Source organism: Lissotriton helveticus, chromosome 1_1, assembly GCF_964261635.1.
Source record: "Lissotriton helveticus chromosome 1_1, aLisHel1.1, whole genome shotgun sequence".
Classification (NCBI taxonomy): Eukaryota; Metazoa; Chordata; class Amphibia; order Caudata; family Salamandridae; genus Lissotriton; species Lissotriton helveticus.
The window spans coordinates 1,655,920,609-1,655,934,971 of NC_136057.1; the positions used below are offsets into that span (position 1 = coordinate 1,655,920,609).

The 14,363-nt window shown below is 45.2% G+C and overlaps 1 protein-coding gene across 1 annotated transcript in view; it reads left to right on the forward strand.

The window, feature by feature from the left end:
• Nucleotides 1–14,363, forward strand: part of LOC144773854 (TRAF family member-associated NF-kappa-B activator-like) — an 85,265-nt gene that overhangs the window by 51,262 nt on the left and 19,640 nt on the right. Inside the window, exon 2 of the mRNA XM_078658944.1 lies at nucleotides 6,242–6,361. Within this exon, the coding sequence (XP_078515070.1) occupies nucleotides 6,250–6,361 (112 nt within the window). The 5' untranslated portion in view covers nucleotides 6,242–6,249. The remainder of the gene's footprint in view (nucleotides 1–6,241; nucleotides 6,362–14,363) is intronic.

Consider the following 14,363-nt stretch of genomic DNA (forward strand, 5'->3'; position numbering starts at 1 on the left):
AGAGTTTACTACCCCCACCCTTCCCCTCCCCTGCCCTGTATCACCGCCCAGCAGCACTCCCACCACAGGCCGCTACTGGTCTACAAACGAGCTTACAACATTCTAATGTTCTAAAACACTGATATTACACCCGTACAACAAAGTGTTAAATTGAGCTATAAAATTTGTGAAGAAATAGAACAAAGAACGAGAACATACATTGGGAAAAACAATGTGTCTGGTGCTGGGTGCAAGCCTTTGGCTTTGTCAGGGCTTGTTTTTGTTTGTCAAGTTTTTTGTAAAATATTAGTAATGATGGAGCAGCCGGGCCCTATCCAGTATAAAAAAGCAAAATATTGACTAAAAGCAAATATATATTTGTCTCCAAAAATGTGCATTGTAATGGCAGTCCCTGGCTGAAAGGAACTACTTTGTGTGTGGATGTGTTTGCTGTGGATGTGTTCGCTGTGAAAGAGCTGAATGCTGTTACTCACAGTTAAGTTAGCCAAAGACTGATGTGGGCCTAGCCACTGCCCCGTGCAGAATGCTGCAATAAGTAGAAGAAAAAAGTGAATGATGAAAGAAATACAATCGATAAAGAAGGGTGACTCAAAGCCCATATATGTAAGTATGTATTTTAATTTCAGTAAAATCGAAAAGTCTTGCCTAAAGCCGGTTCTGCAAATGGCACTTTCTCAAAAAAATGGGCATTTTTCATAATATACTAATGTACAAATAAGAGGCAGGACTACTGCCTGCTTGTTTTTAATTTAGAAATATTAACTCTTTCTAACTGTTCCCTACATTCACTTACTAACTACCTATCTGCGTGTTCCCTCTGAAGGCCAGGTGGTTGGTGAGGTCAATCACTGGTATGGAGCAGACACCGGCTCCCCAGAATAACCTAACCTGTGAAATGTTATTTGGAGAAATGCCAAAGTCAAGATCAACCACCTTTTCGGGGATGGCAGCTCTATATTCAGATCACACATCTTACAAAAAAAGGCATTTGTGTGCTCCATCATAATATCGGGTTATTGAGTCGTTCATGAAACACACGAACTCAATTTATCACTAAAGACTCAGAAAACACCAACATGAAAAACGTTGCTTCTCATCCAGCTCTGGGTTTCATCATAGTGATGCAAAGTGCTCTAAGCACAGACTTTGCTGTGCTTGGTTGCCCAAGGAAGCATAAATCCATGCTGTGTCTCAGAAACAGTGATTTAGTAAGTTCTTAGAAATACGGCACACTCAAAGAAGGCAACTCAACAATTCCACAAAACATCTGAGGTAAATGTGTAAACTGGCCCAAAGCACTTCCAATACGTATGCACAAAAGGATAAACAATTGTAATATAATATGATAGGGTAACGATATTGACAATATTCGGACAGAACAGCTTGCACATGCATAGTTTGGTTGGTGATTCAGCTAGCATTGTTTATGTTTTGCAAGTGGGAGCTACTTTTTTGTTACTTGCATGTGTTTTGAGCACAATCTGTCACTGCTATGACATTACAGAGCATTTAATCGCCGGCCTTCCACACTACATCTCCAAAATATTATTGCACTGTTTGCCAACAAAATTGCAAAAAGGAAAATGTCCACACAGTTTTGCAAATTCGAGGTACTTTGGCTGATGCGCTCTGGGAGAACGGTTGAGTCTTTTTTTAATAAATGAAAATAATAGGTTGTATTTTTTCTTCAGTCGAAGAAAAGCAAACACCGAAAAGTCGTTGACAGTAACGTTATGCAAAACCTGCTTGTCGCCTCCCTTGAAAACAGACTCCAGTTTCGGATTACAGCCACCCTCCACGCACAGCCAGCCCTGTGCAAACACCTCCCGGTTAGGAATGCACAAAGGGCCTAGTTCACAGCGACGCCGTCAACGTTCACTTCCGTTTCCAGTTCCATGCTGGTACAATGGGCCTAAAATGGATCCCTCTAACCCACCCATACTCTCACCCTTCTCTGAAAAGGCAAATATGTCATGAAAGCATCCTATATCATGTATATGTTAAGATCCCAGCTAAATGATGGGGGATGTGCAATACACCCTTCACTACAGCTCCTACAAGGTACAGGAAGTTTTCAGTAATGTCAAACCAGGCGCGAGAATGTGTTTATTTACAACATTGTGAGGTTATGCGAAACAGATACGGAATATCCAGAAATAAGATTCAACACTTTTTAAAAGACATCTTGGTACATTAACTTAATGCAAAATTCAAGTATTGCACACATACAAAGCGAAAGCCCCTCTGTGCCCGAGTCAGTCTGGTCACAATCAACAACAGTGTAAATAAATAGTAAATAGACATATTGTAATACAGAGTAAAGATACAGCAGAAAAAAATGAACTATTCAAACTTGAACGGCATTAAATATCCCCTTCACAGATAAGAAGGATCGTTCAGTGGGTTAATGGCTGCATGCTCGCTGCAGGTCACAGGTTAGAATCCCTGTGAGTTTTTTTTAGGTCTGGCCTAGAAATAGAAGTTTACGCTCTTCTCTCCTGACACACAAATACACACACAGATTTCAGTTGTCCCTCTTCACCCACGGGACTGTTCAGGTGTCATTTACGTTTTGCATCAGCCCACCAAAGCATACCTCATGGACAAATCGTTCTGCCCACTTCAGCCATTGGCTCTTGTCACTGTTGAGTGACGCATTCAGCCTGTGCACATGTACACATCTGCCGGATTTTACTTGTAGTGATCTGCCTAAAATGTAGTTGCGTTTAGTGCTAAAATTGGTGGACCAATCTTTGCTTTCATTCATGTTTTTATTTCATGTTTATTTTAATTTACTTTCTGGGATTAGTCCATGTTTAATTTTTTTTGCTTGTAAAAATATACAGTTCGCCTTGAAATGGCGAGATTTTTACGTATTATTATTTTAAAACTTCTATCACCTAATGTACATCTCAGCAACAAAAAAAGTTATGTACCAAATGTATATATTTGCCAAGGCTTTGCCAAGGCTAGACCCAATGGCTTTGCCAATACTGCTTTTATTAACATTTCAAGACACGGACATGGAGTAAAGTCCAACAGCAGAGTTTACACCTAAAATAATCCGCTTAAATACTCCAACTTCCACAGAAGCCTGTGGTGACGTACTATTATTAGGAGGTTTACAAGTTTGCGTTTATTGAATGAGACAGAACAACGTCCCACAAAAGCCGGATATGCCAGTCAGTGTAAAAAGTGTAACCTGTCTGCTTCAAAAGAGACCAAACTTCCGTGAATTTAATCTGGTAATATTGTCGACAAAAGTACTGTAAAACGTGGAGATTTTAATAAATGATAAATACACAGCATCGTGGAACAGGCTGCTGAAAGTGTAGCGTGCACATTGTATGCCAGCAGCTCGATGGTGGCCCTAGCTAAATGCAGAAACACATAGGGAAATGCCCACTGCCCACGTCCATCGTTTGAGGTGACCTGCACTGTCGCCGCTAGGGTGGCGGCGTCACAGATCTGTGCTGTGTGCTGAGCCGTGCAACCACCTGTAGCTGCCAACTCTCCGAGTGCCAGCAGGAAGCGCGCGCTCCAGGCCCGACGAGAAGTGTGTGATTCACGGGGCCAAGGCCCCCTGGGCTGGTTTATCTAGGCTGTGGGGTTGTCTTGTGCCACTTCACACCCAATCAATACACAAACTGTCCATGTCCAATTAAGGCAGATACAGCTGCACGCGCTACAATGCCCCCGTTTCCACAGCGCACCTTTTCTTTTTAAAACATTTCCTGAATTTTATAAGTGCTGGTCTAGGGGGTGGACTGTGCAAATAGCGGCAGAAGCTTGCTGTTAAAAATCTCTAACAACGTGACTTTTCAGGCCAAACACACAGGTCGACACTGTAATATTATGTAAACAGCACAAAACCGCACAGAGTAGCCCACTAGAGGAGAACTTCCCCAAATTGAATATTTTCATAAATATAAAAATGATAAAGGACCCTGATTTGTTCATTTATTCAGAGTAAGAAACCGAAGCATTAATGCTTATAATTTGCATTTGCTGTTTACAGCTCATACAATTGCAGAAATGCGGTATTAACATAAAATATATTGTTTTTTTAAATTTAACTCTAAAGTGAAGCTCGCTGGTGAAAGGGAGCGATTATCTATTACAGGCCCATTTACAAAACAGGCTGTTTCCAACCGGTGTCAAATTGTTTTTTATGAATATACATTATGAGTTTAGCGGGATCTCGCCTGTTTGAAATTAAACTATTTAAAAAAACTCTTCGACCATTATACAAGTCCAACATCGGCAGGTGACTCGGGATACTCAAATTGTTTTGCGAATGCACAAGGTTGGACGAAGGGAGTGTGATCAATGGTGCACAGCAAGCGTGCAGAAGTTCCAGAGACAAGAGAGATTTCCAGGATTACCTCCGAAGAGTACACAAGTTCCATTCCGATTATTTACATGGAATTTATTTTATGTGGCTATCCGGAAGGTCTGGCATGGATTCTTGCTCTTGATGCTCGTAGGTCGCCTCTGGCTTAAAAAGACAAAAAAACACCCTGCTATGGAATGAATACACAAGAAACCTCTGGGTTGGGATTTCCTTAACCGAGCTTCACGCTCTGTTGTTTGATCGAGAAATAAACTAAAAGGGAAATTGTACCATGTATCCATCGGCACAGCGCTTCAGAGCCTCTTTGGGGTAAGAAGCGCTGGCATGCCTTCTTTCCTGCATACAACCAATTCAACCTGCCAGTGTTTTAAAAGTATGTCCTTTCAGATGCGTGCGTTTGACCTTTGGTGGCAATGTTACTATATGATATTATTCTTAAACTTTATGCATTGATTTTAAACCCACTTCCGTGTTACTTCCTTGAATGACATTGTGACGTGTGATATATCGCTCCCTCGATGCACCGAGCGCTCTTCCCTCACCCTTCTCATCCAGCCGAAAGCAGTCAGGCTCTAGATACAATGTGTTCGATCCGGCCATGAACAGAGACGTTTTTACTCCGGGTGTTAAAGGAAGTCACGAAAATCTGAACACACAATAATTATATTAGTCAAAACCGGCAGATGGCACACATGGCAACTAGTCCTATTTAAAGACAGTGCTCCCTCTATTTTCCTCCACTTTTATATTTCCCTTTGTTTACTTTCTTTTAACAGATGGCCACATGACAAATACTCTTTTCTTCCAGACTAACTCGCGGGTGCCCCAAACGTAAACAAGATGCCTTTTTCATGCATCAGACGACGTAAAAACACATAACAAGACAACGGGTGTGTCAGTCCACGGCCCTGTTAATTGGGAGCAGAGGAAAATGAAAAACAAGTCAGGTCCCGGGCCGGCCAGCCAATCACAGAGCGGCCCGGGGAATGACGTCACGGGGGTGTCCCGGGCCGGCAGCCAATGACAGCGCGGCCCAGGACAAAGGGGCGGGACTTAAAAAAAGACAGAGAAATGCCCACGAATCGCGTTTTCCCGAGAAAGCGTGATTGACAGCCTCTGTCTCCCAATGGCTAGCCTCCATTTATGGAGCTAGCCAATGGTAGACAGAGGCGGAACCAAAGCACATATGTAGGATCATGAGATTTCGCCGTGGGCGTTGCAACTGCTACGCAGTTGCAACGCCCAGGACGAAACCTAAAAATAACAAGCCGAGGGTCCAAAACTGTTTTTATGGGAGAACACTGCATACCAAATACCAAGCCTGTCGAGTATTGTTTTCACCTTATGTCTCTTTCTTTCACCTCCTTATACTTCCTGCCTCTTTATCACACTCTTGTGGGTTTCTTTCACCCCTGATTTCTTTTTTTCTATTTTTCTTCTTTTTTCCCATTGCTGCCTTTCTCTCTTTTGCTCTGGGCCAAACATGAGCCCAAGTCTTTAAATATGAGTGCCCAAACCCACCATCTGCAGCCCCTGGCACACATTAGGAACAATCTGGCTCCCTCCAGAGCCTGAATCACTCATTTTAAAATGTACTTCGTACAAGAATAACCTCATGAAAAACAAATACATGAATAAGTCAAAGATGTTACCGTAGCCTTGTTCCCTAATAGTGAGAAGACAAGACTTGATCTAGCTTGTCAACATAATTTGGCAGAGACCTAAACTCTGCATGGGGCATCACCCTCCTCATTGTTGTGTTTGACGTGATTAAACAATGTATTGCCCTTTGGAATGGTTCTCATATGAAAAACCCCAGCCAGGGCACTTTCGTCTTGGATTTGCATGGCGCGTCGGCTAATTCTATGTTTGCTTCTCTTTGAACAGAGCAAGAAATGGAGGAGGCCTTCTTCCAGCTGTCCCAGGAATTCAGGCAGTTGCAAGCTGTGTGTGCGAGGCAGGCGGAACTACTGCAGAGGCTCACCACAAAGAAGTCATGGACTGCTGGTAGGGTGAGCTGGACTGTACCACCATGGCGCTAGGCCCTGGGCGGATGGAACATCCCTTCTGAGCGCTAGCAGAGCACGCTTTGGCCTATCATGACAGACCACTCTACTTCCCACATGGCTAGGACATTATTCATGAGCTATATATAATAGGCAGAGGTGCCCAGTCCCAACATGCTACTCTCGTGGATCCCATGCGGCTGGGATATCCCTCCTCAGCGTGGTAGACTGAGCATGGCCTGTCGTTATGACCGATATCGATAGAACATAAGTCCTGAAAGCAAGCGGGGTGACTGTGTGTTCGCCTAATATATTGCACTGCTAGGTCAAATGTGGATAGGACATCGAGTCGTAGCTCTGGCGGGTTCTGCATAGTTTCACCTATCTTGACATGACACTAGGTCCCAATTGAATGGTATTACATTCCTAAGTGTGAGTATCATGAGCACCCTTTGGCTTATCATGGCATGCTAGGACATTGTTCATGAACTATAATAGGGTGAGCTTGTTCTGGCCTGTCTTACTGCTCTACTAGATTCCCTGTGGCTATGCTATCATTCTTCAGAGCTGGTAGAATGATCATTCGCCGGCTATCATTCCATGCCGTCATGTCTTACATGGATAGAACATCATTCCTCAGCATAGGCTGACCTTTGGCCTTCATATTAAGTCACTAAGGGCCCGATTTATACATTTGCGGTATGTATACTCTGTCGCAATAGCGACAAAGTATACATTCCGTCAATATGAAGGTTCCCCCCGCCTGATTTAAATGCAGGGGGACCTTCAGTTTGGCCACAGTAGAGACTACTTTGTCTCCGCCTTGGCCAAACTTCTCTGAGGGCCCTGGGGACTAAGGGCCCTCAGAGAAAGGGCTTCATAATTTGGTTGGGCAGACATGTGCCATTTTTTACTGTACCTTACTGCCAGGTAAAACCTGGCATAAAAGATCAGTAAAATCGTTATAATGTTCCCTCTGCCACGAAATAAGCCTCAGGTGGCAAGGGGAGCATTACTTTTTTTCCTTTTCATCAAGAAAATCCTGTGTTAGAGACGAAAAAAAGAAAGCTGTTTGCATCAGGGCTGCGTCCTTCCAAACAGTAAAATTCATTGACAGGAACCGCCATGAAGGCGGTTCCTGCCAATGCCTTTATAAATGTTTGCCAGCTAGGCGGTCATTTATAAATCTGGCAGGCGGTCCTTCCACGGGGCAATGGAGTAATTTACTCCGTTGCCTGGCAGACCCCCGGGCTGTTCGCCAGGGTTTAAATCAGGCCTGTCCCATGTGGATAAGACCTCATTTTGGAGGCTTTGTAGGGTGTGCATGCACCAGTCTTTAATACTATTCCACTAGGTCCATTTGACTAGGATGACATTCCTGAGCGCTAGCAGGCTGAGCATGTGCCACTGTGTCCAACCATTGCTGTATGCCTAGGGTGGCTAGGACATCATCCTCGTGTGCTGGCACTATGAGTATGCACTGGCCTCTCAAACGATGCAGTTAGGTCATATCTTGATAGACATCATTCCTTAGCACCAGATTAGTGATCCTGAATCAGTCTATTCTGCCATGTTAATAGGGCACAGAGGCTACGACATCATCAACTAGGGGTTCAGCATGTATTTTCTTTTAACTACGTTTGTATTATTCTTCAACATGGCAGTACAAATCTGTCCCCTCCAACAGCCACCCACCTCTCCTTTCCCTCCCCGTCACGCATTCATACTCAGACCTCCATGTGTTCAGACCACAGCTCCTGCAATGCTCGTCAGCCCATAATATTCCCACCATCTCCCCTATACTTGGTCATGATTCTTGGGACAACCTCTAACTGTATACATGGATTCCTCCTGTTTCGAGCACCAGTCCATTGCTGATCGCCATCCCGAAATCCTGGGGGGTTTGGGGGATTTCCATTTATTTGTGATGCCTCTTTTGGTCAACACTTTTGCCACACCCACTAGAACGCTTTCCACTCTAAGTCGTCCAAGATTTCCAGTAGCGCAACTCTGGGGGTCATGTAAATTTTTCTCACCAACACACAAGCGTATTTTCTTGCAAGAAAGCTCCAGTATCGCGCAATGTTAGGACAGTGCCAGGCCATGGGAAAAAATCAGTGTCCGGGTGTGCACACAGGAAGCACCTGGGTTCAGGAAGCCTGCCGTGTGCCAGAGGCAGCATGGCGTCAGATATGTCACATGCGGGTAATGCAACTGGATGAACCGAAGCCTGGAGGATGTCGCAATTTCCCAGGATGCCATGCACTCTTCCCTCAAGTTTGAGTCATCAAGGGGTCCTACCCAGAATTCCCATTTCTGTTTTAGGGACTCAAATTTGTCCCTAACGTTATTTATGAGGGAGCAGTATATCTTGGGCATTTCGCCTTGGCCCAAGTTGCCCATCATCAACAGCTCTTCAAGCGGACTATATTTCGGTAGGTCTGAAAGCACTGAGCAGTGTCTGGTCTTTAAATACTTTGCATGTGTGTTAATTGGAAGTGTGTTTGAAGCTCATTAGAGGGTTTTATGTGTGCTCCACTCAATACATTCCCCAGGGTTGGGATGCTAATCCTGCCCCACTCACCATTCTACAACGTGATTTGCTGTGTCAGCCTTCTGTCCCTCCCTGTAAATCTGAGCGCGGCCCACAAACTCAAAAACACCACACTTGTGATCTCTAGAGTGTGAGTAGGGATGGGACCCCAAAAGAGGAAACCAAGGACAATACCTAAACCCAGTACAGCCAGTTCCATACAGAAGGCTTGAACAGCTAATAGTTGCGAGCTGCCCCTGCCGCTGGTTACCACTCTGAACTTTGCACTTTTCTAATTTTAATTACTTCTGCCTAGGCTCGTGATCTGTAATATTTTAAAACTGTTGGGAAAACTGTTTCCGAATTTTTTATACCTCATCTGAGTGTGCCTGTATGACTTTTTTGTTTTACTTTTCGGGCTGGTGTGGGATCATGCACCTTTTCCTCTGGCCCCCCGGTCCACCGCAGTCAAGAGCGGACTGTTTGAGTGAAGGAAGGCCAAGGGGAAACTTTGCTCGCTAATTTTTTACCCACTTCCGGGTTGTGCCATTTGCTGTCGCCATATTTAGGCAAGGGACGCTCTAGTGCTTGCGTTCCCTGCCCAGGTGGGCCCTTTAAAAACAGCCCATGGTACTAGCGCGCAGCGGACGTGCGCAGCGGGCGTGCCAGCAGCGCGCCAAAGGCGCGCCAAAGGCAAGCCCTTCTGCGCCCATCCACGCCAGGCCGGGACCTGGGGCCCAAACCCCTGCCCCTCAAAATAACACCAAAATAAAGTTCTCTTTTACGCAGCCGCTCAACCTTCGCACGTATCCCCGACCTATGTGCGCCTGCTGGGATGCTGACACCAGCACCTCAGCCTGCCCAGGTTGCAACTTTTCTTTTAAAACTTTCCTCACTGAACTAAGCCACGCTACTACACCCAGCACTACAACCTATATGCCTATCCAATCAGCTAAGAAATGCAAGCCAGCTCCCCCTAACAACTTCTTATTTTTAGCATTAACTGTTGCTCTCTCCCCAAACATCAGGCAGACATCTTCGATCTCTTAGTAGATCTACAACCCAACGCCATCTTCTTAACAGAGACATGGCTAAACAGTTGTTCAGGACCTGATGTGGCCAGAGCCCTGCCCTCTAACTATGCTAGAGGAGACAGGGTGGGTGGAGGAATTGCTATTATCTTTAAAAGAACATTATGCTGTAAATTTGATGAATTATTAATTCCCGACTGTGAAGTGGCAACTTTTATACTCAATCTGACACCACAGTATACCCTGTCTTGGCTACTGGTGTATCGCCCTCCAGGCCCTGCTGGTTCATGGGCTCTAAATTTCCTTGACTTTGTCACTCCGCTTTTGTTACATTCAGCCAATTTCACAATCATTGGGGATCTCAACCTCCATCTAGAGGATCTCAACTTCATTATTGGTTGAACTTTGGTTTCTGATTTGACGGCTATGAACATCTTACTTCACAACCGGGGGCCTACACATAAAGCAGGCCACCTCCTTGACCTCATTTTCTCCAACCTGCCTTCTTTACATTGCCCAGCAGCCACTCCGCTTAGCTGGAATGATCACTTTTTAGTGGGCTTTAATTTGTTGTCCCCCATTTGACACCTGCAAATAGTAGCTCTACGGCTATACCCTTTAGGAACTGGAAAAACCTCGACACCACCAAGTTTAATGTATTGCTGTCTAATAATGTCCCTAAGTTTCATAATAATGTCACCTTTGACCTGTCAGCATTTTATAACTGGATACAATCCACCCTCGACATCTGCCTTCCACTTTCGACCAAGAAGTTTAATAACCACCGCCCCCTCGCCCCCTGGTTCAATGATGAACTAAAAGGGGAGAAAACCAAATGTAAAAACTCGGAGCGTCGATGGCGAAAAACCTATTCACTTGTAGCTAAATCTGCTTATCTTACTATTAAGCGGTCCTATCATTCCCACTGTAGGGCTGCACGCGCTAAGTATGTTTCCTTGTCCATTACGCAGGTGAATAATTGTGCAAAAACTTTATTCAATCTTGTCAAGGATCTATCGGGCGCTGCCGCCCTGCTACCGCCTCCTATCCTCAACACTACACAATGTGAAGATCTTGCTCAATACTTTCTTGAAAAAGTAGAAACCATTTACTCCGCTTTGGCTAGCACTGCCATCCTCTCTTTCCCTCCACCTGCTGAGTTCTCGATCTGCTCTACCTCAGTGCCCGACAATCGCTCTGTCCAAACACAGACGATTAATCTTGACTCCTGGCCACTCCTGGACATGAAATCTCTTACTCATCACCTCAGTAAAATTAAATCTGGATCCCCCTGTGATCTATTGCCTATTACAGTTCTGCTACAAATTGAATCGCCCTCTCTCGATTATATTCTTCAACTGCTCAATTCATCTCGAATTCGACTGTTCCTCCCAACTAGTGGAAACATGCTATGGTTGTCCTATTATTAAAAAAGACTAACGCTGACCCCTCTCTTCCCTCCAACTTTCACCCTATTTCACTTCTGCCTTCTCTCTCAAAGATTCTGGAGAGACATATCAATGGGCATCTGTCTTAGTTCATTGAAACGAATGGGCTTCTGCACCCTTCCCAGTCCGGTTTTCGGGCCGACTATTCTACGGAGTCCACTCTACTAGGGGTGACAGAAATGCAGCGTCACAAGATTGACGCAGGCGAAACCATGGCCTTGATATTACTTAACCTTAGTGCGACCTTTGATACGGTCTCCCATACCATACTCATTAAGGCCCTTCAATTATCGGGTGTCACCGGGGCAGCCCTAAACTGGCTTAGTTCTTTTCTCACTGGTCGCACCTTCCAGGTCTTTTCTACTACATCAAAATCAAAGCCTCATCCCTCTCCTTATGGAGTCCCCCAGGGCTCGATCCTCAGTCCCTTGCTGTTTAACATTTATGTTAAACCGCTGGCGGCTATGGTAGAGGAATCCGGTCCGTCGCTTTTCTCCTATGCCGACGATACCCAGATCCTCTTCTCTCTCTCAGCAGGTAATACCACCCAGCCCTCTGCTCTTAGATCCGGCCTCTGCAAAGTTGTGACCTGGATGAACGCCAACTTTTTAAAGCTTAATGGCAATAAGACTGAGGTCCTGATCCTGGGTAAAGATCGAGACCTTTGGGGCCCCCAACATTGGCAGCCAGAGACGGGTTTGCTCCCACAACCTTCTACCCACGTGCGTAACCTTGGCTTCATCGTGGACAACTCCCTCTCCATGCAACAACAGCCCACTAAGGTTGCTGCTACCTGTTTCACCATTTTGAAATGGTTGAGAAAGATTGCGTGGATGCTCCCATCTCATGCCCAGCGTACCGTAGTCCAAGCCCTTGTCACCTCTAGGCTGGACTACGGGAATATACTTTACTTGGGCGTCAACAAAGAGGTAACACGAAAATTACAGCGAGTTCAAAACTCCGCGGCTAGATTACTCTGCCGCGCTCCCAAATTTTCATCCACATCCGGACTGCTGGTTGATCTCCACTAGCTTCCAGTGGAGAAACGGGTCAAGTTCAAAGCCCTAACCTACATGTTTCGCATTAAGCATTTACAGTCGCCCCGCTACTTGCAACTTTTAGCTTGTCCGTATGTTCCTCCCCGTAGTCTCAGATTCTCCACCCAAGAGTCCCTAAAATCAAGCTTTCTCGCATGGGGGGGCTCTTTCTCTTACTTTGGCCCTACCTTATGGAATACCTTGCCACTGCCTCTCCGCATGGAACCCAACCTTCTTTTATTTCGTAGATCCCTGAAAACATGGCTTTTCAGCCAATAGGCTGCTCTATTCTCTGCTGTTCTTGTACAGCGCCGGGAAACACTTCTGGGTAGCTATGCGCTGATATACAAATCCAAAAAATAAATAATAATATTAATAATAATAGGCTGGGTCACTCCAGCCTCCAGTCAGCCAACCGTTAATAAGCAGGAGCTTTGAGGCCCAATAAGAAGATTGCAGATCTGCCATCCGCATCCTGCCCTCATATGTTGACTGCCAGCATTTGTATCAGGCAGTGCATGGGGTTCGACCTCCCCAAAGGAAGAAGCACATTAGTGCATTGGATTTGACAAACCATGCTTCGGGATTGGGAGTGGAACATTTTGCAGTGCATATAGGTACAGTGGGAGTACCATCATTTTGAATAGAGCCACTCTTCCCAATATGATTGCTGGGAGTTTAGCCCAATTCTGTAAATCGTCTTTTGTGTTATTGAGAAGGGGAGTGAGGTTAAGGCTGCATGTACGTTTCGGCACCACAAATATTTGGACACCCAGATATTTAAAGCTTAATCGTTTGGTCAGGATATTGTTCTGCCACTTCACTGTTTCCATTTCACCTTTCAGTGTAACCAGGAGTGAATAATGCAAGTTTGTGTGAAGGCCGGAGGCCTCCTTGAAGATTTTCTGAATGTGCATGAAACAGGGACCCGACATCTGGGGATTGCACGTCATCGGCAGATATAGCTATCCGGTCATCCGTCACTTCTTGTCTTCTCCAGCCCTGTGTCTGAGCATTGCAGCTGATGAACCGGGCCAGGGGTTCAATCGCCAGAATGTCAAGGAGTGGAGAGAGTGGATGACCCTGTCTGGTTCCACATTGGACTGAAAAGGTTTTAGAGAGTACCCCATCTACAAGAACCTATGCTGTTTACTCTTTGTAAATACTGTATATATTTACCTCTAGAGAAGTTAAATATATACAGTATTTACGGCTGAATCCCATACACTGAAGGTCTTGGTCCTGGTAGGACCACACCACAGTGTTGAATGTCTTCTCAACGTCCACTAACAATTGTGCACCAAGTTCGGGCAGGCCCTGACAGTGGGCCAGCGCTACGTTGTCTAATGCAGTGGCAGGTACCACAGTTGGGCAATAATCCATATGGGTCAGGGTGAATAAGGGCCTCTAGGACTTGTTGGAGCCAATTTGCCAGCACTTTAGCAAAGATCTTTAACTCTGTATTAATCAGTGAAATGGGCCTGTAGAAGGCATACTTGTCTGTGGCCTGACCCTCTTTGGGAAAAACCACTATGGTGGCAACATCTGACTCTAGAAGGAAGGAGCCTGTTTGTGCCGCTTCTACGTACAGGTGCAACAGGTGTGAGGTAAATGTATTGTGGAAACTGCAATAGTATTCTAGGGGAAGCCCTCCAGTCCTGGAGTCTTCCCTGTGTTCAAGTCTTGTATGGCTTTCCAGATTTCTTCCACTGTTAAAGAGCCTTTGAGTTCAGCCCTCTGAGTCTTCTTAAGATGAGGAAGAGTTATTTCCGTAAGGACTGGATTGGATCGTTCTCCTTCTTACCGGGGGCGATAGGCATATCGTGCCTTATAGTAGTTGGCAAATGGTTCAGATATCTTCTCCACGGATGTACGTCATTACGACGCACACTTTTACAATGCGTTCAATTACAACGCGGTTGTAACAACGCAAGTCGTTACAACGACTTGCGTT